The sequence below is a fragment of the Periplaneta americana genome, chromosome 4 (genome assembly GCF_040183065.1).
Source record: "Periplaneta americana isolate PAMFEO1 chromosome 4, P.americana_PAMFEO1_priV1, whole genome shotgun sequence".
NCBI lineage: Eukaryota > Metazoa > Arthropoda > Insecta > Blattodea > Blattidae > Periplaneta > Periplaneta americana.
In genome coordinates, this window is record NC_091120.1 from 70,699,577 (window position 1) to 70,724,158 (window position 24,582).

Sequence of the window (24,582 nt, forward strand, 5' to 3'; positions counted from 1 at the left end):
TGATGACAAAAAATAAAAATAAGAAGGCAATGAGTAGAAATAGGAAGAGTGCAATGGATAGAAATAAGATGACAATGTATAAAAATAAGACGATAATAATAAACAAAATAATAATTACAATGAATAGAAATTAGAAGATAACAAAGAATCAAAATAAGATGACATTGAATAAAAATAATAAAGAAGCAAATTAATAAAAATAAGACAATAACAAGGTGCAGAATTAAAAAGATAATAATGATTAAAATTAAGAAGATCATTACGAATAAAAATAAGATCACGATAATGAATAAAAATAAGATCACAATTCATGAAAGATATGGAGATGACAATAAGTAGTAGGAGTAAGACATGAGAATAAAATAAGATCGAAATGAAAATGAATAAAATCTGAGACGAAAATAATTAAGATGACGATAAATAAAGTTAAGATGAAGAATAAAAATAAAATAATATTAGAATAAAGAATAAAAGTTAAGGAATAAAAATAAATCTCAAATAAAATATCTTATCAATAAAAATAAGAGTAATAAAATAAAATAATAATGAATTGAAGCAAGAAGACTATGAATAAAATGACAGCGAATAATATCACAACGGGTAATATAAAGTAACAATAAATAAGATAATACTAATGGATGCTTAGAAACTAGATCGTAATAGATAAGAACTAGATAACAACGAAGATGAAAACAATAAATAAGACAATGAAAAAGATAACAAGAAGTGGAGATAGAGATAAAGAATAGAAATATTATGAATATGATAAGAGCAAAATAAAACATTCAGAGCAGAGGAAATCGGCAAATGCCACATAGGCCTATAATTGACTTCAGGAAGTTTTTCACGTTTCTGAAAAAAAAAAGTTCTAGGAAGCCTACAGCACAGCTCCTCTAGACATATCCTCTCACAAACAAATTTGTGCTCACACTTAAGACAGGTTGAGGACTCTTCTTGTGTTGTTGTAACATAATTAATGTTAGAGACTTTGGTCTTAAGGGAATAAGCAAGAATTATTATTATTATTATTATTATTATTATTATTATTATTATTATTATTACAATAGAATTCAGGTTCTTAATCGTCGTTAATTAATGCTAACAACCAATCTTCAGTAATCGATCACACCAATTGGACTGCTACCCGTAGGCTATAACTTGAGATAACTAAATAAGAATAAAAGCGGTGATGATGATGATGATGATGATGATGATCAGGGGTCGTCAGCAAAGAGCATGCTGGGCTTGCATCTGTTACCCGCGGAAAACGAAGTGCACCATGGTGCACTGCGTAGCTGCTATCGGGTATGCTCTCTATCTCTCCCTGCTGCACGCCGGTGCACATGGGACTGCACCGCGTATCCATTGCACATTTCAGCGAGTGCTGACGACCACTGATGATGGTGATGTCGATGGTATTACGGCATTGCTATTACGGGAATGTCGTGCAAATCAAGAAGGCTTAAGGAGTTTAATCCGAGATAGAGGTCTAACAAATCCATCAATAAACAAAATTATGGTGATAGTTGTAGTGGAAGTGATGATGCTAATGATAGAAGATTTACGACTGTAATATATTCAAAAAGTGGGATCCATAATTTCCTCCGTTCTATTTATGTCAGAAAATATTTTAACAAACTAGACATGCAGAATTTTCGGAACACTATGGTCATGTAGCCTACTAAGCATAATGCAGCACAATACAAGTCCAGTACAAGGAACACATTCAAACATTATGGGAGGTATTTAAATTTCCGCTCTTACAAACTCTGGTCCTTCCGATTTATAGTTAGAAATTCTTAATCCATAGCGTAGTTATTTCGGGAGTAAGAATTTTAATTAGGGTGCGAATTAACGGAGGGGATTGGGGGATTTCCCTCTCTGTTTGAAATTTATTCCCCCTCATAAATTCATGTCAACATCCCTGCCAGGGATAATTTCTATCCCCCTTCACAAAATATAATTGTTTTAATAAGAGTATACTTTATAAATTTATAAAGTAAGCAAAGAAAATAATTGATGTATTGTCATCACCGGCAAGCTGACAACAATCAATAACTTAGTAATTACATATTTTATCTCAAGCCTGCTCATGGATATAATTATTATTATGATCAAGATGCAAGACAAGCAACTTAGTGCGACCAAGCGTTGAGCCGCATCGAATGAGGATAATAATAATTTTATGTATGGTATTCTCTATCTAGGATTATATCCCCCCATCAGAAATCTTAATTCGCACCCTGATTTTGATAATAATAATAATGATAATAATAATAATAATAATAATAATAGTAATAGTAATAATAATAATAATAATAAAAGATCTAATACGTTGTGCATACAGGATGAACACAGTCTGTGATAATTATAACAAAAATATCCCTGTTGTTCTCCACATCTCATTCTTCTAACGAACATGAATTTCACGCCCCCTTACCATCCTCGCCGTAGCTCTGGATACTATTGGCTGCTCCGTCGTAAGACGGCTCGATGGACTTTGTGATACTGAAGTTCTTATTGGAACTGCCGTCGCTTCCTGTTGCTTGGTAATTGTAAGAAGACGCCGAACCTCCACTGGAGCCGCCAGAATTACCATACTGATTCACACCGACCGCCTCGTTCACCACTGTACCAGGATATTTCCCTTCGGTGCCTGCCGGTGCAGAAACCCCATAGCTGGCGCCCACTACGACGCCGATGGAACCCTCGTTGTGCCCGATTGTGGCTCCTGTGCTTCCGGTGGCGCTAGAGTAGGAGTCGTAACTGCCACTGTTACCTGCTGAGCCAGCGTAGTTGCCACTGTTACCTGATGCGCCAGCGTAGTTTCCACTATTCCCTGTTGATGCATAGGTACCACTGTTCCCTGCTGGCGCAGCATAGGTGCCACTGTTTCCTGTTGGCGCAGCATAGGTGCCACTGTTACCTGATGGCGCAGCATAGGCACCGCTACTTCCTGTTGGCGCAGCATAGGTACCGCTACTTCCTGTCTGTGCAGCGTAGGTGCCACTATTCCCTACCGGCGCAGCGTAAGTGCCACTGCTTCCGGTTGGCCCAGCATATCCACCACTGTTCCCAGTTGGAGCAACATAACCATCGTAACCCCCAGAAGATGGGGCGAAACCTCCTCCCAGGGATCTGCCTGCATCATAAAAAACCAAGCCTACCGGAGCTGATTGCTGTTGGGACACGGCTACGGGGTATGATACAGGGACCGGAACGGGAACAGGTTTGGGCACATGCACAGGAATAGGAACGTCGCGCCTGATGGGGTACGGCACAGGGACAGGGATGGCCACGGTCTTGGTGACACGCACCGTGCGGACGGGCAGCGGGAAGCGGATGGTGTGAGTGGTCTCCTCGGCGCGTCCCAGATCGATGGTCTCCACGCCTTCGAACCCGCGCTTCAGCCGGTAGCCCGAAGCGACGCACACCAGAGCGGTCAATAGTTCCAGATGCACCTGCAATCAGCAGCCCAATACAAACATCGTACCCGAAGAAGGCTGATCGCAATAAACAATGTAAACGTGAATTTTACATTTCCTCTTAATGAAGAAATTGACCTCAGTCATCTGTTTTCTTTAATTCTGTTTAGACCTACATATCTACGAAGTAATATAGCCTATTTACTTGTTTCAACAAACTGAAAACAAGAGATTTGTACGTAGAGATTTATACAGGGACATCATTTTATTTTTACTTCAATTTTTATTGTACCTGAGTTTTGGAATGTACTTCACTCCCACCCCTTCTACTAGTAAACTTCCAACCGTTCACGACACAGAGCCGAGGGCGCGTAAGCAGTACTGAGTTACTGAGTATAGTACGTTTCAGAAATATGTTCGCGTTTTCCAGTGACGAAAGAGCTTTCAATATTGAATCATATTTTCGTACGGGTACTGTCGTCCGTTTCCCTATGTCGCATCCCGGTTTCCCCCACCTGCTTCTGTTCGCCCCTTTGTAAAATCTAGTAGCTGGGCTATCTTAGCTCTTTTCTGAAAACATTAATTTCTGTTAGGAATTGGACGTGTACGTAATATTATTCAAGTGTTTAAAATAACTTAAATAAAAGGGCCTCCTTAAGTAATTAACTGTCACGTGATTTCCCCCCTTTCTACAACCCTTCGACAAAACCACTTGAACGGACAGTAGATAGCATTTCTGAGTGATTTTATCTTTTCGGATCGGGCAGAAGTGAAGATTGAATTTACAGTACGTAAGGTACTCTTTTATAGAGTAGGTACAGAATTATTTCAACATGAGTTACTCGTACGAAGGACGAAACTGGTAATTGGAATTAGGTACAATAGTCTATAGTGCGATAATACGCACAAAAGAACTGAAGCCTTTATCGAAATGAACGGCCACCATTTTCTAAAATGTGTTTAAATAACCATACTATAATTATTTTTCAATTTAACTTCATTCTCTATATAGTACGCTAATGTACTGTAACAGTACAATATACACTGCATAATTAATACTTCCGAATGGATAGCTCAATTCGTGTGTAAAACACTAAGTGTTAATATAGTACTGTATTTTGATTAAACAAAAACCTAATGAAAATTATCAAACTCAAAACTGCGATATTTCCTAGTTTACATAAATGGATGAACTACTTTTCTGCCCTCCTATACCTAGTAAAGTGATTTGTATTTTACGCCAGTATCATCGAACTCTCGTGGAAAGGGTAGCAAACGGTGTTTCCTGTTTCAATCGTTAATAGAAAGGTATAGCCAGATTAATATTAAAAATGTTAGTAAAAATAAAATGATGTCCCTGTATATTGAGATCAGGAAGAAGGTTAATGGAATAACTAAAACCAGAATTTAAATTATTACAGACACAATGTAATTTTTGTTCAAAACTAAAAATTAGGAAGGATCTAATAGCTACAATTTTATATTATTATGAAGTGCTTAAGAAATGTAATACCAAAACATAAAAGTGACATGTACACACTGACTGAGAGAATGCAGAAGAGTGGACTGAGAGAGTTGGTATGAGAACATTAATGAATGTCTACAACATGATGGATGTATTGAATGAAGGATGTGCTTTGATGTTATAAATGTTATGTTTTATCTAACGACGCTCGTAACTGCAGAGGTTATATCAGCGTCGCCGGATGTGCCGGAATTTTGTTCCGCAGTTCTTTTACATGACAGTAAATCTACTGACATGAGCCTGTCGCATTTAAGCACACTTAAATGCCATCGACCTGGCCAGGGATCGAACCCGCAACCTTGGGCATAGATGACCAGCGCTATACCATCTCGCCAACCAGATGTGCTTTGATAACAGGATGATAGTGCCACCTGTTATAAACAAAACAAAATAAAAAAGTGCTCAAAAAGCTACGAGAGCATTCTGAAAATCATACAAATGTAAGAACTGAATAAATAAAGTCAATTAGATAGAAATGAAGAACATACTGAAGATAATAAAAAAGAAGTGAAAAAAATAATAAAACGCACGAAATGAGGAATTACAGTAATGAAAAGAAAGTAAAGAAGAAAAGTATGAAAGAGTGACACACCGCTTAAAACAATTAAGGTGTCACTCTATATATGTACGCACACACGCACGCACAGGTACAGGTACACAGAGTCGCATACACATTTGAAATTTTGTATAGATATAGGTACTAACACTTATCACGTGTAAGCACACAGAATGTTTTAGGTTTAGTGAGATTTTTCAGAATTGTATTCCTTTGTTAATTCAGTTTCCCCTCAGTGCAACATACATAATATACTATCTAAAGTTAAATAGTTACAAAGATAATTATTGTTATGTAAAATCAAGAGGTTCTGAGAATTACATCGAAGAAGTAAAGATACAAACCTTTATACTTCAAAAGTTTTATACTGCTTCCATTTGTAAAAATTGTGTTCACAACATTATTAATATGGCAACGACAAGTGATAGTGTGACGTGCACCCTTCTTCATGACGTCACATAAACGCAAAGATATCGTGCTAGTAGTGTAACAGCTTCATAATCATCTTATAACCCTTCATTTTACTTAGATATTTGTTTCTGAATACGTACAGAAATGTTTTCCTTTCTATTCAAGTGCACAGTGAGTGATTTAATTTAAGTAGGTACCCATATGTCTTTTGAATGAAAGTGCTATAAAATAAACTATCAGCAGGAATAGTCGTATCATTGATAAGTCATGTGTAAATTGCACCGACAAGCGTAAAACGTTTACCTAATGAGAAAGTATGTATTTTCTTCTTGATATCTATGTTGTATTACTAGCTTTTCTTCTTGTTCTTATTATTTATTTATCGTAAGAGTCACTACTATGCAGCACCGGAACCATGATTCCCAACATCTGTTCAAACAGTCGACCATCCACATTATGAATGCACAAGTTCAAGTATGTGCTCGTAAAAGCGCGTTCCTCTCAAGTAATAAATTCTGTACTCTCATGTTGTTGAAGTGAATGACTTTGCTATTCTCTGACTGAAAACTGAGCCCGTACATCTGGCACATTTGGGATGAGACTATGTTACAGCCTACTAATAAATATCGTTACATAAACAGAGGTATCTACATAGTTTAAAATTATATGCAAGTTTAACACAAATATGGCATCATGCAATTAACAATAGGCCTTATATCTGACGCTGTCAATATCCTTCGAAAACATAGTTACTCCATTTCAAAACACTTGAAGAGCTGCAAGTCTATAGCTGTGCTTTTGAAACATCCTGCACCCGTGAGGAACCCTGGTCGCTCTCTTCGTGACCAATCCATATTGCGGTTCTTACTCTGTAGTATTAGATTACGTTTCATTCATAGATGTAATTGCAGTTGTCGTGTACACTGCACGACTGGAAGTGATTCCCTCAGTATCGTGCAGATGTGTTACCGGGTAATATATTACACTGACAGTTCCAATTTGGCAATCTATAGCGTCAATAAAGTTTCAATGAACTTCTACATGGAATTTTTTTCCCCTTTTTGTTTGCATACCAACACACAAAAAAACTTACAACCGTATGTACTCTTTATTCACTTCTCATAAACTACCCGTACTGTATTTATATATGTCTCAGTTGCAAAAGCTTCTTGTTTTACGAGAACATCAGTTTACAGCAGTGTGTCGCGTGACGGTATAATGAAGTTTTGCTCATTTAGTACATAACAGCTATATATGCAGTAGTAAAAACAAGTGCACGCCAAATGATCTTATCTCTACAAATTGTTTATGATCACGCATGCCCAGCTGGGGCAACTCTAGCCTTCAAACGAGGTGCAGCAGTGACGTAGAATATCTTTTGTGAGTGTGCTTGCAAGGTATTCTGAGATTCTACGTGACTGTTGCACCTCGATTGGAGAGTAGTTTTATCCCGGCTGGGCATGCCTGTTTTCGATCATCATTAACTTCAGTTGAAGCCTGCCAGGATTTGAAAACTTTTGTTTACTGCATGGAGAACTGTGCTATGTTAGTCTAGATCGACAGCGAAAAGTAGGCAAACCTCTATTACAGGCAAACACCCTATTAAAATATTTCTAGAAAAGGCTCTTGCGATTGTGCATTTGCGACTTTTACAGGAAAGTCGATTCTTTATAAAATACAAAAGTTACTTCTAAGAATGTAATGCTTCAGTATACACTTACTTACTTATGGTTTTTAAGGAACCCGGAGATTTATTGCCGTCCTCACATAAGCCCGCCAACGATCCCTATTCTGTGCAAGATTAATCCAGTCTCTATCATCATATCCCACCTTCCTCAAATTCATTTTAATATTATCCTTTGATCTACGTCTCGGCCTCCCCAAAGGTTTTTTTTCTCTCAGGCCTCCCAACTAACATTCTATATGCATTTCTGGATTCGCCATACGTGCTTCATACCCTGCCCATCTCAAACGTCTGGATTTAATGTTCGTAATTATGTCAGCTGAAGAATACAATACGTGCAATTCTGCGTTGTGTAACTTTCTCCATTCTCCTCTTAGCCCCAAATATTTTCCTAAGAACCTCATTCTCAAAAACCCTTAATCTCTGTTCCTCTCTCGAAGTGACAGTCCAAGTTTCACAATCTTACAGAACAACCGGTAATATAACTGTTTTATAAATTCTAACTTTCAGATTTTTTGACAGCAAACTAGATGACAAAAGCTTCTCAACCGAATAATAACAAACATTTCGCATATTGATTCTGCGTTTAATTTCCTCCCGAGTGTCATTTATATTTGTTACTGTTGCTTCAAGAAATTTGAATTTTTCCACCTCTTCGAAGGATAAATCTATAATTTTTATATTTCCATTCCGTACAATATTCTGGTCACGAGACATAATCATATACTTTGTCTTTTCGGGATTTACTTCCAAAGTTATCGCTTTACTTGCTTCAAGTAAAATTTCTGTGTTTTCTCTAATCGTTTGTGGATTTTATCCTAACATATTCACGTCATCCGCATAGACAAGAAGCTGATGTAACCCGTTCAATTCCAAACCCTCTCTGTTATCCTGAACTTTCCTAATGGCATATTCTAGAATAAAGTTATTAAGTAAAGGTGATAGTGCATCTCCCTGCTTTAGTCCGCAGTGAAATGGAAAAGCATCAGATAGAAACTGGCCTATACGGACTCTGCTGTAAGTTTCACTGTGACACATTTTAATTAATCGAACTAGTTTCTTGGGAATACCAAATTTAATAAGAATATTCTTTAAAACCTCTCTCTTAACCGAGTCATATGCCTTTTTGAAATCTATGAATAACTGATGTACTGTGCCCTTATATTAACAACTGAGCTTAGCTCCGTATGTCTTGGGCCAGAATAAGGTCCGTGTTCATTAGCATTTAAGCTGCTTCATACGTTAAATATAAGTCTGCTAATTCAACATTTGTAAACCGATGCCTTTTAACAATTGAATATTTACAAACAGATCTGATAGAAATTTTTCTGTAACATAGAATGAAAACAAATCAAGTTCAATTTTTTCCAAGGCAACGGGGATAGCTGGAACACAATTAAAGAAAACCATGGACTATAATAAAGTCACTAAAGATTTTTTAGGGTACTACTTCCATACGAAAGCATTTCCGGACACTTATTTCTTAAAGTAATGTTTAATTACAAGTTTTCTATATCTTAAAATTAGGAATATTTACTCTGAAACACCTTGTATAGTGTAAAAAATAATACATTTCTCCGAAACAGGGGAGTGTGAGGTATTTATGTACACCGGCGTTCAAAGATATCTGATGTACGATTTTATGATCGTGTAAGCGAACTCTGTAACCACGGGATAAGTCAGAACCAAAGATATAAAAATTACAAACTTTGAAATAGTTCCGTTAGTTCTCAATAGGTGTCACAATTATTGGGGCGTTTAAAAATGTGTCGGGGAATGATATAGATTAAGCTTAAATTATTCTTATAATTGACAGTATCAGCAGTTATTTTACAATCATCAGAGAAGGATCAAATATTGAATTCTACACTGCGGGTATATTTATGTACGATTGACAACAATGACTATTCGCCATCTATTCACAGAATAATAACTAAAGAAGCCACACTTACACCAACATATTATCGATCAATATCGATTAGTAGGGTCAGGTATCTTCGAACGCCAGTGTACATTATTTAATACTGTATATTATTTTATGGTATACAACTAACAATTTTTAAAAATCGTTAGAGCGGAAAGTAAGTCAGTCGCCATATTATTTACCTATGTTAATTTTGAAATAAAAATTCCTCAACTTTTATAGTAAACTAAACTAACTGTGTTTCAAGTACCTACATGATTCCTGATTTAATTGATTCACATTGATTTATATTCGAATAGTTTAGGAGAAGTCACTATTCATATATATGCAAAAAGTGTTTCTAAAACAAATTTGTAGGTTGGACATGAGGGATGCTCAAGTTATGCATTTCCATGAAAATTTTGAATTATCCTCAATCGCAGTATTTTCTCCCTGCACTTCGTACAACAGGAAAGAAAAAAACAAAAACTGTGGGATGGCTACAAAGATTGTTGTGGGATGTGGATAACGGCTGAAATCCCTAACACTGGTGCCAACACATGAATATTCGAAGTTACAGTCTCCTCAAGCCTCGAAAAGAGAATGCCTCTTCTCTATAGATTAGGAACAGCAGACAGGTGGGGCACAGCTACCATTAGAATAGTATATCCACTCTGACAACAAGCATTCACTTGACCGAAAGAAAAAAGATAAGCGTAGAGTGATTCCATTGCATCAGAGCCATCAGACAGTCGATATACTCTGGCTTCCAGCCGCTTTAATGGCATAGGTGAGCAGCAGGATAACTTATTTTTTCCTCTCAAGTCTTTTATCTCGCTTTAAAAAAGGACTGGCTGCATTTGCTGACAATTAAGCTCATAGATGACAGGAAAGGTTGGGCTATTAACAAATACCAGCTTGGAACCATGTCAAGACAGTATAATTTTCAGACATGGCATTCTAAAGAGATGTAGCTTGGACATCTCCCGGTATTGAAGACGAATACAGGAATAAATAAAATTAGTATTTGGAAATTTGCTTTACTTCCGTTTTTTATTCGGTTATTTAACGACCTATAAGAAATACTACTAGGTTATTTAGCGTTGATGGAATTGGTGGCAGAGATGGTTTTTGGCGAGAATAGGCCTAAGATTCGTCATACGGTTGGAAAAATATCGCGCAAAGGAGGAAATCGGATAATCAGTGAATCTTCGAATCAGGAAACAAAAAGCCTAAGCTATGTCAGCGACACTTCCATCTTCAGGTAAACAGAAGAAGGTAGAGTGCAAAGAGCATCCTTCTTGTTGGTGAAGTAAAGACTGCTAAACCCAATCAATTGGTCTACGACTGCCAGTAGAGTCGAAGTATACAGGCAAAAGGACAAGACTGATAAAGACGTTCCAATATGTATATGTATATACGTACTCAAAGGCACAAAAAGAAAAGTAGCCTAAAACCGCAAGGAGTAGAGTCGAACAAAGTATAGAAAGCACAAAACAAAGTAAGCCATGATTAAAAAAGAATGGTGTAAAAATAAAGACCTCTAGTGAGAGTGACAACAATGATAAACGATCAATTATTCAAAATAGTGAAAGTTATCGTCTGTTTATTTGCTACAGTCGCGTCGTTGTTATTTCCAGCGTCACTTCTCTTTGCTTACACCTTAAGAAGTCTATAAAGTCTAGGCAGGTAGTATCGTTCGCCATTTTTGTTCTTTCGTTGCCGAGCTACCAGACGAGGAATCTATTTGCCGCATTGTTAAACATTAACTTGTCGTAGCCCATATGATAATAAATCAAACGCACTGTAACTGAGCAAATAATTGAGCGGCAAATAACGTCCTCGTGCGCTTTCTGCGAACTCCAACGAAAGAACTAAAATGGCGTACGTATTTATCGAGCCTTAGGAAGTGCATAACGTCATCAGCAGCGAATGACAAGACGCACACGTTTAAATGTAGCCAACCTGCAACGTCATTGGCTGCCGAAAATAAGAGAGACGGGACTATAGCTGATGTCATCACCACCAGAGTCGGCCTGGTTGGCGAAGTTGGTATAACGCTGGGCTTCTGTACCCGAGATTTCGGGTTCGATCCCGGGCCAGGTCGACGGTATTTAAGTGTGCTTAAATGCGACATGCTCATGTCAGTAGATTTACTGGCATATAAAATAACTCCTGCGGGACAAAATTCTGGCACACCTGCGACGCTGATATAACCTCGGCAGTTGCGAGCGTCATTAAATACAACATTATTATTATTATTATTATTATTATTATTATTATTATTATTATTATTCACCACCAGAGACGCTGTGTAGTGCTACACAAGATAGCGACATCAAAGCAAGAGGAGTTTTACGTCATGGAATTCGCAAGAACATGGAGGCTGCGAAACTTCAAGATTGAATTTGGTAATAATGAACCCTGTACTGCGTCGTTAAGCATTATTGGCACTGTAGCCAATGAAACATTACAAAACTCGCTAAGGAGCAGAACTAAAGTTGCTCTGTTTTTACCACTATCCATGGAAATGTTTATATTTTATCCTAAAATTGGTAACTATAAGGTTGCTGAACCATATTTCACCAACAGGAAATATAAAATATTGTTCAGAAATATTTAAAATTATCTAGATTTTGCTACATTGGCGACAGTGAAGTGATGTGATTGTTAAAGTATCTTAATACGTCGATTGGCCTATGACTGCAATGACCATAGGAAGAGCCAAATTCAGTCAAATAAGTAAATAACAGATTTGGTTCATGTACAAACATGTAATTGATAGAATAGTTGCCGTGTCTATTCACAAAATCAGCTTTATTTTGTGTTGGTCCATTAGTATGTATTAATGTTCCATCCACAACCACACAAACATTAAGAAACCCAGCAAAAGCACTGAAATCCTGTGCCGCAGTAAGTACATTTGGTGATCAATTTCTTCCTTTAAATTTAACTCTGTTAGTAGCATCAATTACTCTTGGGCATTTCTGCACACCAAAGCCTTAGAAATATCTGCTACTGCATGGAACTGACAACCAATATCCAACTAATGCAAAGCAACACACAGTCGTTGCTTTGAGGTTAGGGCACCACTTATTTCGTTTGATATTGCATGTGATTATCTTGTAGGAGAGATTCCATCGCAACTGGACTCATTCGAAACCTTTCATTAAATTCATACAATAACGAACTTGTTATCAATTTCTTACAGGAAAATTTTACGCCTGTATCTTCCTTGACTAGGCCTAAATTCAAAATCTTTATCTTGCTAAATAACATCGCAACTCCTCAGTTTAAATCTTAATGGTATCCAATTACTCAAAAATTAATTTAATAAATACACTTTTTTTTTTGTTTATTAACAATTTGTTGCAATGTTAATCTTTAAGGGTGCTATTCACAGACATTTCGCAGCACGCGCTACGAGCGTACTAAGCTAGCCCCGGCTATCCACTGGTTACTAGTACAGAATTCAATTCATATGCTATCGCTAACAACTGGTTTATGAATACGAAAAACGCTGATCATCCACCGGAAGCCCGCGCTAAAAATGTATATGAATTCGGCCCTAAATATCTAAGAACTATTGTACAAAATGTGCTATATTTATAAGTATAGTTTACGCATTTGTAAAAATTACTCTCGATCGTCAAACAAAACACTTGTAAATTGCACAAAATTTCTTTTGTAAAGATTCCATTTCCTTTCTAAAGTAGTAGAACTGAAGTTTAAAATTTACAAACTAAGTTTAAAATTTACAAACGAAGTTCAAAATTTACAAATATTGTAAACATTGTGAAACGCGCCTCAGGTTTCTAGAATATCAACAAGTGTATAAACGTTTTGCATTGCCTGGTTTAGCCTACGTGAAAATTGGTGCGATATAGGCAAACTATGATAAAGAACTTAAAATGCTGCAAAACGTGTGAAGTTTATACAAAGTATGTGTCATCTACGTGGCTCTCATTGCTCTCTTTGTGGAATGCTCGCCGCTGTCTGTGTATAATTGTCCAACAAATGACAAGTCACTAGGTAGAAACCACTGCAGCAACAAAAAACAAAAGAAAGCTTTAGCTTGACATGGAAAAAGTGAAGAGTCTGCAGCTAATGCAGTTAAGTTACCATGGAAACAGCATAAATAAAGAAGGGAAAGGTGAATGCGGCAAGGGTGAGATGCCTTTCGAAGTCTCCACAGTAATTTTCACTGAAGAGGAATGTAACTGATACTATACAAAACGCGGCGTAAAAACAGGTATGAAACCGAGCGCTTTCACTGTCCCGCTGTCACTGACCTTGCTGGCGTGACCTCAGCCTCCAACAACGCAGTGGCCGTGGCCTATTTTAATGCATCATCTTCGTAAACCTGAAGAAAATTACGAAGGCTTTCTGCCAATATATTGTCTCGGACATTGACCCCGGACATGAAGTTTACAATTCTATTCCTTGATCAGGCAATGCAATTTTTGGGGAGCAATATTTTCAAAGCACAAAATGAAAGAATGGAACAGTTTTGTTACCGGAAAACGTGGTTAGTAGGGACGGAGAACAAGCCGGAAGGAGGTTTTACTAAATTAGGGCCAATATGGAATCCAGCGAAATTCACAGAAACACTAGTTTAGGATTTCTACATCCAGCTTGAAATCGTGTTTTGTTACATGAATGCAAAAACATGAGGGGTTAGTAGCATTAATAGAGGGCTGCAGATCTTTTATTTATTATAAACCAAGGTTTAAGCTATAAAATAAATAATTGTCGCAAAAGTGCACAAACGTAAAATTTTATTTATATAAATTTGCGAAAAGCTTGTGAAATATTATAAACAATTCTACAGAATGATACATTTAATAAAGTATTCTGAAACAAAAAGTTATACAATTTTTTCTGGGAGTTTTAGGCTATTACTTTCAATCCATCTTACCACACTCTAGATATACTTATGTAAGTAAATCCTTACAAGTAGGTATGTTTAGAATCAATTACTGCTGAATTTACATCACATTAGAATAGGTACGTTATTTTATGAGCACTCTAAACATTTAAATTCTTTACGAATAGGTCCTTCAAGTTTTATTGTTAGCAGAGTGCTAGCTCTTTTTACTGAAAGGCGGTTTATAATTTCAGTTTTTACAAAATTCATGCAACTAAATCCTCACTCACAATTTACAGTATGCGATGGAATTTTATAAATCAATTAGAAGAACTTAACTTACATGAATTGCACCACTCTTTTAAATCTATTTCTGAACATCAATTGCTCAATAGGCCCTATCTTTTTGAACATGCCATTAACATTTCATTTAAATTCAGATCAGTTGAAACACATCTACATTTTAATTTTGTCCATTACCATCTTCATTTCTGCAATCCAATGTGGTTGTCGCATTTTTGCAGATTTACATTGAAAGTTTGTTGCATTTTTAGAAGTCGACTGTGGCTTAAACCCTGTTATAAACCGATAACTTATGTAGGAATCTCTGACTGAGCTTTTGGCTGATATGTACAGTACCTCTATTACCAGGCAGTACATCTCACTTGACGATATGTGTCAGAGGAAGAACAATTGTTTGTATACATCTGGAGTCTGATTAGAGTAATATGTATCTAGCCAGCGATGTATTCAATGGAGAGGGAAAGGAACTGGCCAACCTAACCCATTATCTCCTGGCTTAACTGCCTCATGAGCGATGCCTTATTGGTATCACTTATGAGTTTGAGACCTGTTTTCGGACATTTCACTAAACAACAACAATTTACGTAGGTATACACAACTAGAATATGGTGGCTAAACATCACCTCAGATGACAACCTAAGGCCAATTACTGTATAAATGACAGCCTAAGGATAATTACTGCACAAATCAGAGTCCTACCAAGCAACAGATAACATTAAGGAAACGGAGATGGATTGGACATACCCCAGGAAGACAACTGGGTCATATTGCAAGGCAGGAATTAGAATAGATTTCTCAAGCAAACAAGCCGGGGAGGCCCAAAAATACATGGAGAACAACAATCGAAACTAATTTTGTAATCCACAAAAGATACATGGAGACAGATTAAAAATCCAGCTCAAAACAATAACCTGGCGAAATTTTGTCAAGGCCCTATGTTCCACACAGTAATGAATGTATTGTGATGATCACGACGATAATGATGATGATAATGGTAATGATGAATATTAGTATGGGTAAAATAATTGTACAATAATGGATGAAGACAGCATTTAAGTGCCATAAAATGTAAAAAATATATTCCGTACCTTTTACTCGCTGTCACGTAAAACATCTAGGATAGCAATATAAAACATTAGTAAAGCAAAGCCTAGTGGCACCCAAACACTGTAAATTAAGTTATTATTATTATTATTATTATTATTATTATTATTATTGGTTTATTTTATGACACTGTATCAACATCTCAGGTTATTTAGCGTCCGAATGAAATGTTGATAATGCCGGTGAAATGAGTCCGGGGTCCAGCACCGAAAGTTACCCAGCATTTGCTCGTATTGGATTGAGGAAAAACTCCGGAAAAAATCTAAACCAGCTAATTTGCGTCGACCGGGATTCGAACCCGGGCCACTTGGTTTCGCGATCAGACGCACTAACCGTTACTCTACAGGTGTGTACTGTAAATGTAAGAAGTAGTAGTAGTAGTAGTAGTAGTAGTAGTAGCAGCAGTAGTAAAGTAGTGGTATAGCAACAATGGTAATAATAATAAAAATAATAGTAATAGCAGCAGTACTAGTAGTAGTAGTAGTAGTAGTAGTAGTAGTAGTAGTAGTAGTAGTAGTAATAGTAGTAGTATAGCAACAATGGTAATAATAATAAAATAATAGTAACAGCAATAGTAGTAGTAGTAGTAGTAGTAGTAGTGGTAGTAGTAATAGTAATTACAGTAGTAGTAGTAATTACAGTATTAGTAGTAGTAGTAGTAGCAGGAACAATATCAATACTACATTTAGTTCCATAATATCTGACAGGAGAAGTAAACATTGCCGACAGAGGAGGAGTGAAATGTAATTGCTATTCAACCAATGGCAGAGGTCTCATTCCACTCTTGACTTGAAGTTGGGCGTTCTATCTCCGCCCAATTTCAAGATAAGCATGGATTGAGACGTCTTCCATTGGTTGAATACCAATTATACTTCTGCTGTCAGACATTATGGAGTGAAGTATAGTACAGTAGTAGTTATATAAGTCCAACATGATCGAGAAATGGCTGACAAATTTGTGTGAAGTCTTTAATGAAAATGAAATGATAAATACTGAAAGAAGGGGGCATGGGAGGAGAAATAATCATAGGGCACGAAATCGGGCGTCCTTGCAAGAGAATTTGGAACAGTGAGGAAGTAGCCTATGTGAGGTCTAAGCTTGATGGCCACTTCTGTCAAAAACTTTTTCCAATCGCACGTGATGTTCCCAAGCCCTCACCCATCTACAACTGACCATGCACAATGTTGTTTCGCTTATTTTGTTAGCATTTATGCACTGATATAAACGTGTTAATAGTGTTCTCCCCATACAAAGACATGGCTACAGAGTAACTGATGGGGAAAGTACTGAAACAGACTAATGAAAGAACAGTAAAAGTACAAGACGTAGTAGCAATGGTAGTTGTAGTAATGGTAGCGAAGTTGTATTTACTAGCACAAGATGTGATAACATAAGCACACTATTAATAATAATAATAATAATAATAATAATAATAATAATAATAATAATAGTAATTAGTTTCTTACTTACAAAATGGCTTTTCAGGAACCCGGAGGTTCATTGCCGTCCTCACATAAGCCCTCCATTGTTCCCTATCCTGAGCAAGATTAATCCAGTCCCTAGCATCATATCTCAAATATCTCAAATCCATTTCAATATTGTCCTCCCATCTACGTCTCGACCTCCCCAAAGGTCTTTTTCCTCTCAGATCTTCCAATTAGCACTCTATATGAATTTCTGGATTCGCCCATACGTGCTACATGCCCTGCCCATCTCAAACATCTGAATTTAATGTTCATAATTATAAATGTGAAGAATACAATGCGTGCAGTTTTGCGTTGTGTAACTTTCTCCATTTTCTTGTAGCTCATCTCTCTTAGCATCGAATATTTTCCTAAGCACTTCATTCTCGAACACTCTTAATCTCTATTCCTGTCTCAAAGTAAGAGTGAAATATGGCAGTAATAATAAAGATATTAATAATAATAATAATAATAATAATAATAATAATAATAATAATAATAATAATAAAGAAAGAAACAGAGAGAGAGGAGATTGCACAGAATTACATAAAAGTAGGAAGGAATCGCAGACAATTAGATCAAATTGGAGCCAGCCATAACCTTGAGAAAACATTTCAAGAAGTAGAGAAAATGAGATTAAAGAAGTGTGTTGTTTGCTAAGGTGTGTAACAGTTACGGAGAGGCAGAAATGAGGATTATCTGTGGAAAGATACAAAAATAAGAGAGAAGCTGGATATAAAACTGGATATTGTAGACTAATATAAAGAGATGTTACAGTAACAGAGGAAAAATTTAAAGGAAAAACGAAGGATAATAAAAGGTAACGAACGGAAACTTAGTAGAATAAGAACGAAAGTGGAGCAATAGGAGCAATGGAGAGCTTGTAGTGTAAGAGAAGAATAGCTATGTAGAAGAATAGAGTGTAGATATAATGAACTCTGATGAACGAAAACGGAAAGACGGGATAGAAGAATTTGAAAAGTCGAGGTGCAAGGATTTTACTGAAGTGACTATAATAGTCAAGAACTCTTACATGAAGATAGCAAGATACTAAATAAATAAGGATAGATATTGAATACTTAAGTATGAAAATGTAATAAGCCTAATATATGTGACAAGTAAGAAATTATAGTAACTGAGATGATATGACGAAAAAAAATGACAAGGGTTAATATTTTGTATTAAGCAGGCTATTAAGTTTTATTACTAAACATAGAATGTTATAGACAGTGATAAAAATAGAAATAAAAAAATAATAATAATAATCAATAAAAGTCATGGGGATACCGAATGTGGGAATGTCAATGGCCACCAAAACTTTTAGTAGGATTGAAGAGCTGGGTAACTTTCGGTGCTGGACCCCGGACTCATTTCACCGGCATTATCACCTTCATCTCATTCAGACGCTAAATAACCTAGATGTTGATACAGAGTCGTAAAATAACCCAATAAAATAAATAGGATTGGAGACAATGAACATATTAAATAATACATAATAATGATAATGATGATAAAATAATCATAACAATAATCATAAACATAATATTAATGGCAAAATAATGTTAATATCGCCAATAATAATAATAATAATAATAATAATAATAATAATAATAATAATAATGACGATAATAACGGCAATAGTAATGTTAACAATATCGACGATATTTTTTTTTATTTCATTGGGTTATTTTACGACGCTGTATCAATATCTAGGTTATTTAGCGTCTGAATGAAATGAAGGTGATAATGCCGGTGAAATGAGTCCGGGGTCCAGCATCGAAAGTTACCCAGCATTTGCTCATATTGGGTTGAGGGAAAACCCCGGAAAAAACCTCAACCAGGTAGCTTGGCCCGACCGGGATTCGATCCCCGGGTCACCTGGTTTCGCGGCCAGACGCGCTGACCGTTACTCCACAGGTGTGGACCCGACGATAGTAATAACAATGGCAACAATAATAATATAATATAATATAATATAATATAATATAATATAATATAATATAATATAATATAATATAATATTATTATTTAATAATAATTATTGTTGTCAATATTGTTAAAATTGCTGTTGCCATCATCATCATCATCATTATCATTATTATTATTATTATTATTATTATTATTATTAATATAATTATCATTATTATCATTATTGTCGTTATTACTAATATTGCTATGGCAGCAATACTAGTGATGATAAGTATCTTTATTTCTTGATACATATCACAGAATTATATAACTTTATATTTATTCATTCTGCATTAGTTCAATATATCCAGAAATTAAGTCATTATGGTAATAAAATATTTTGACCTAAAATAATGCGAGGACTTGCATCCTGTCTTTAATGTAGAGACATCCAACCTTTTGAAACTACATGTTGGCTTCCATCATCCGGAATATTAGTCTAAGGGGGGGAAAAAAAAGAGGGAAAACCTATCTGTCGGATTCGTCACCAAATCTGCTCTCCAGGACAACGGACTCGGCAAATTTGTTCTCTTGTTCCTCTTTCCCAATCATCCCTGGTGATGTAGTTCCAAAATGTTGAAAGTATGTTATCTGTATATTTTACACGGTGTAATATCCAAAATCGTTGCACAGCGACAATCATCATGAAATGTGTAGAATGTGTTTAAACAAGTTGCTGTTACACAGGTACAAGAATGAAAATATAAATTTAATTGTTGTACGGAATGAAAATATAAATGTAATTGTTGTACGGTGTAGTCTATACTGTCCTTATTTCAACTAGAGAAACAAAATTAGAAAACACTACTACAGTAAACTATTTAAGCTATTTCGAAATCACAAAACAGAGAAATAAAATAAATTGATTGTAAAGCACTTATTTTCCCTTGCTCTAAAATTTTGGAAGTAATTACTGAATGAATATGCTTCCTATACGAATTGTAGTAGGCCTGTTATAAAACACGTAAGTACTGTAACTAAATAAGAAATTAAAATCCATTTTTGCAGAATATATCATTCCTGTTATTAACGACGACAGGTATTTGAAAATTATTCCTTACGGAAAACATGTCCCATGAGTTACTTAATAAGTAATTTTAATATTTAATAATCGCTAAAACTGTCAAAATGTTTTTAAGCTCAATTGTCTTAATTATCACTTTTAACAAATATAAAACCAAAGTGTGAAACACTGTAACAATGCAATTTAAAAACCCAATATTTAACAGTATTTTTACGTTTCACTTTCAATTTCTTTAAGGACTTAATATTCTCACTGTTGAAATTACATACAATGACGCGAAAACAAAATTATTTAATCACCATTAAGAGAAGATAAAGCACAATTGCTCAAGAGGCTGCACAACAATAGAACATCACGAATCGCTGCCGTGATGTAACTTACCAGCATGATTCCCAAGGAAGATTTCCTTTAACAGCTGACGAGTGTGTAAGGTCGAAGAGAAACTGAAGATCTCAAGTTCTAGGCCAGCTTTATATATAAAGCGGCCGTGAAAACACGGGCGATAGCAGCGCATACCTAGCGACTGGTGGAACAGTTTATCTTAAAACTTTCCCACCAAGAAAAGTGAGTGCGTATCGATACAACGGTGTTCCATTCGTCCCGGTGTCAACATCCCGGACTCGCACCCTGCGGCGGCACTCTTCCAGCTCCGTCTTACATCACACTATTCTGTTTAAGCTTGTAATTTATTCGTCCATTTATTGAACATCACACGTAGCAGTCTCCCGGTCAGCAGCATACATCCTAGCAACGGGACTCTATGTATCCTGCAAGCTTATTTTATGCATAGTTCATTCAAAGATATTCGAGCTACGTGGGTGGATATTCAAGGAACTGGTTCTGTTTACTCTGGCGCGTGCTGTAATAGTGAGTGAAGAAAGCAATGTTGTCGTATTTCACTCGGAATTACGAAATGTTCCTCAATAAAATTATTGTCGGTTTCAGTTTTCCTTTATAGCAATCCTGCTTTTTGCTTTTGAAGCCCATTGAATGCAGCACTTTCATGGGGTGTTCTCTGATATAAGAATGCGTAGGCTTATACAATATCTGCCGAAGCGGTTCCATTTTTGTAATATTCGTACATAATCAAATCTGTCATGTCACGGCTAAATCCACTCGTTTACAATTACATGAAAATGCAATTCCCCTCGTCGCTACATGGAGGACAAGGAGAAGACAAGCGGAACAAGGAAAAGACAAGGATAAATTGGCAAAGACAAAGGCAACAAATAAAAGACATAGTGAACATGGAGAGAAAAGAGAAAATGGAGACAAGAAGAAGTGAAAGACAAGTAGAACTTGGGGGAAGACAAGAAGAACAAAGAGAAAACAAGGAGAACAAGGAGAAAACAAGGATAACAAGGTGAAGGCAAGGAGAACAAGGTGAAGGCAAGGAGAACAAGGTAAAACAAGAAAAATAAGGCAAGAGAAAAGAGAACAAGGGTAAGACAATGAGAACAAGAAGAAGAAAAGCAGAACAAGGGGATGACAAAGAAAACAAGGGAAAGACAAAGAAAACAAGCGGAAGACAAGGAAAAAAGGAAAAGACAAGGAAAAGAAGGGGAAGATAAGGAAAACGAGGGAAAGACAAGGAAAACGAGGGGAAGACAAGGAAAATAAGGGGAAGACAAGGAAAACAAGGGGAAGACAAGGAAAACAAGGGGAAGACAAGGAAAACAAGGGGAAGGCGAGAACAAGGGGAAGACAGACAAACAAGAGGAAGACAAGGAAAACAAGGGAAAGACAAGGAAAACAAGGGGAAAACAAGGAAACAAGGGGAAGACAAGGAAAACAAAGAGAAGACGAGAACAAGGGGTAGACAGACAAACAAGGGGAAGACAAGAAAAACAAGGAGAAGACAAAAAGCAGGGGGAAGACAAGAAAAACAAGAGGAAGACAAGAAAAAAAAGGGGAAGACAAGAAAAACAAGGGGAAGACAAGGAAAGCGAGGGAAATACAAGAAAAACAAGGGAAAGACAAGAAAACAAGAGAAAGACAAATAAAACAAAGGTAAAACAAGGAGAACAAGGGAAAGACAAGGAAAACAAGGAGAAGACAAGGAGAACAAGGGGAAGACGAGGAGAACAAGGAGAAGACGAGGAGAACAAGGGAAAGACTTGGAGAACAAGGGGAATATAAGGTGAGCAAGGGGAAGAAGAGGGAAACAAGAAAAAGATAAAGAGAAGGAAAAATATAAGAAGAATAAGGAAAAGAAGAGGAAACGCAAAGAGAAGGAGAACAAGACAAATAAATACAAGGATAACAAGGCAATGAGAAAGAGAACGAGTGGGAGAAAAAAGAGAACAAGGAGAGGATAAGTAAAAGAAGGATAAGACAAGTAGGACAAGGGAAAGGCGAGAAAAACAAGGAGAAGACAAGGAAAACAAGGCGAAACTAGGAGAACAAGGGGATACAAAGATAATACCGGGAATAAAATGAGAACAAGAACAAGCTAAAGAAAACAAAGAAAAGATACGGAAAACAAAGTAAAGACAGGAGAACAAGTTGAAGACAAGGAGAAGTCAAGGAAAATAAGGGGAAGACGAGGCGAACGAGTAGAATACAAGGAGAACATGAGAGTTTATTTTCAGCTTTCTTCTGTGTATGATTACAATATTATTTTACCATCATATTACTTGTTGCAAAATAATATTTTGGGAAAATAACAAATAAACTTACTCCATTTAAATATCTTGTCAATGTAAGTTCACAACTAGATTACTGATCATCGGAAGAATCATTATCAGGCTTAGGATCCGGAACACTTTAGCAACCAATGTACGCACAACTTGACTACAGAGTTTCTTGAACATAGTAGACAGACTATAGAGTTCTTTGAACATAGTAGGCAGACATACTGTGAATGTAAACAACGATATCAATGTGCTGCGTTATATTCTACTGTTAATAGTACAAGTTTTCGTGTTCCTCGGCGACGTTGAAGGCGTTAGCGTTACAATGAACAACCATGTACATACTTGTAACTAGTTCGAAAAAAAATGTTTACTATGAATTGAAAATGCACTGTGATGGCCTGAGTTCGTTTCGTAGAGGGAGATGGAAGAATACTGTACCTCTCATCACTGTACAGTGTACACCAAGGTACAGGTAAACAGAACTCAACGCGCCACCTCACTCCATCTGTACTCCGTTCCACTGTTAGAACTTCACTTCATTCTCGTATCCTTAGCCTGATCATTATTAATTTTAACAAAATAAATATAATTAAAAAGCGAATTTTAGAAAACATAAGTGGGGAAATTGTGTATAAAATATAGTATTAACATTACACAGAATTACACCCTTTCCAACTGTAAGCCCACTTCGTGAATCTGAAAGCCGTTTCGTATAAAAAGGGCATAAACTGTTAGACACTCATCAAACAAAATTTCTTATGAATAGTGAGCTTCTTCATACGAGCTGATCATATCCGGAATGAACTTCAGATCTCAAGAAATCAACATTGTACAAGATACAGAATCTACTGCCCGTTACTCAGGAGAAGACGAGAGGAAAGAATGTGACCTTCTTGACTATCGCTGTTGATTATTATAAACATCGCTCAGATGAGCATCCCAGTAGCCAGGTTATTACTCGTGCAGGAAACATGAGTAACAATGCGTATGGAAATTAAAGCTAAGTTGAACAGAAGGAGACCTAATGTTTCCGCTTACTGCAGTACAAATATTGCACGTGTTGTCGTACGTTATCTGTTCACATCCCTTCCTCCTCAGTCCGCTCTCGTCTTCTCCTGAGTCACCAACAGTAAATTATTATAGAGCCCAGTGAAATCATCGTGTATAAAGAATGGCTGATTCTATGTAACATAAGGAAGCCTAATGCTGTCATAAACCAAGTGGAAGAAAAGAAATGTGGGAATAACGTTCTCAGATCAGCATCAGATTTTGTGACTAAAATTTTGAATCTCGTAATAGACCACAAGGTCCAATCCTTGAATTTTACAGATGATAATGATGATTACAGTGGTGACATTTTCCCATATATCTAGAGAGACAACTAATTTCAATATTATCACTAGTGCACCTTTTAAAGAATTGGTTTTTGAAGTTGATCTTGTTACACATCAATGACCAAAGTATAGCAATAATCGTGAATATAGAATAACATGACAAAAAATAAATCAAGCAGGTCTCGATCTCGGGGCCTATCCATTATTTGCATGAACTATCACACTATGAAGCAATCGGTTCGAGTTCGAGTCCCGGCTAAGACTGGAATTTTTAAAATCCATGGTAACACTTGTGGCTGACATGATTACTGTTATGGTTATTCTAGGGGCTCTTCCGTTGTCCAATGTTAGACATCATCATTATTCCGACCGATCCCCA

At 36.4% G+C, this 24,582-nt stretch overlaps 1 protein-coding gene across 1 annotated transcript; it reads right to left on the reverse strand.

Moving 5' to 3' along the window:
• Nucleotides 1-245: 245 nt before the first annotated feature.
• LOC138697893 (uncharacterized transmembrane protein DDB_G0289901-like) lies at nt 246-20,678 on the reverse strand. The gene is made up of 2 exons (XM_069823478.1): nt 20,615-20,678; nt 246-3,461 (listed from the first exon to the last, which is right to left on the reverse strand). The coding sequence occupies exons 1-2, from the start codon at nt 20,618-20,620 to the stop codon at nt 2,427-2,429; spliced, it is 1,041 nt and encodes a 346-aa protein (XP_069679579.1). The 5' UTR covers nt 20,621-20,678; the 3' UTR covers nt 246-2,426.
• Nucleotides 20,679-24,582: the final 3,904 nt, after the last annotated feature.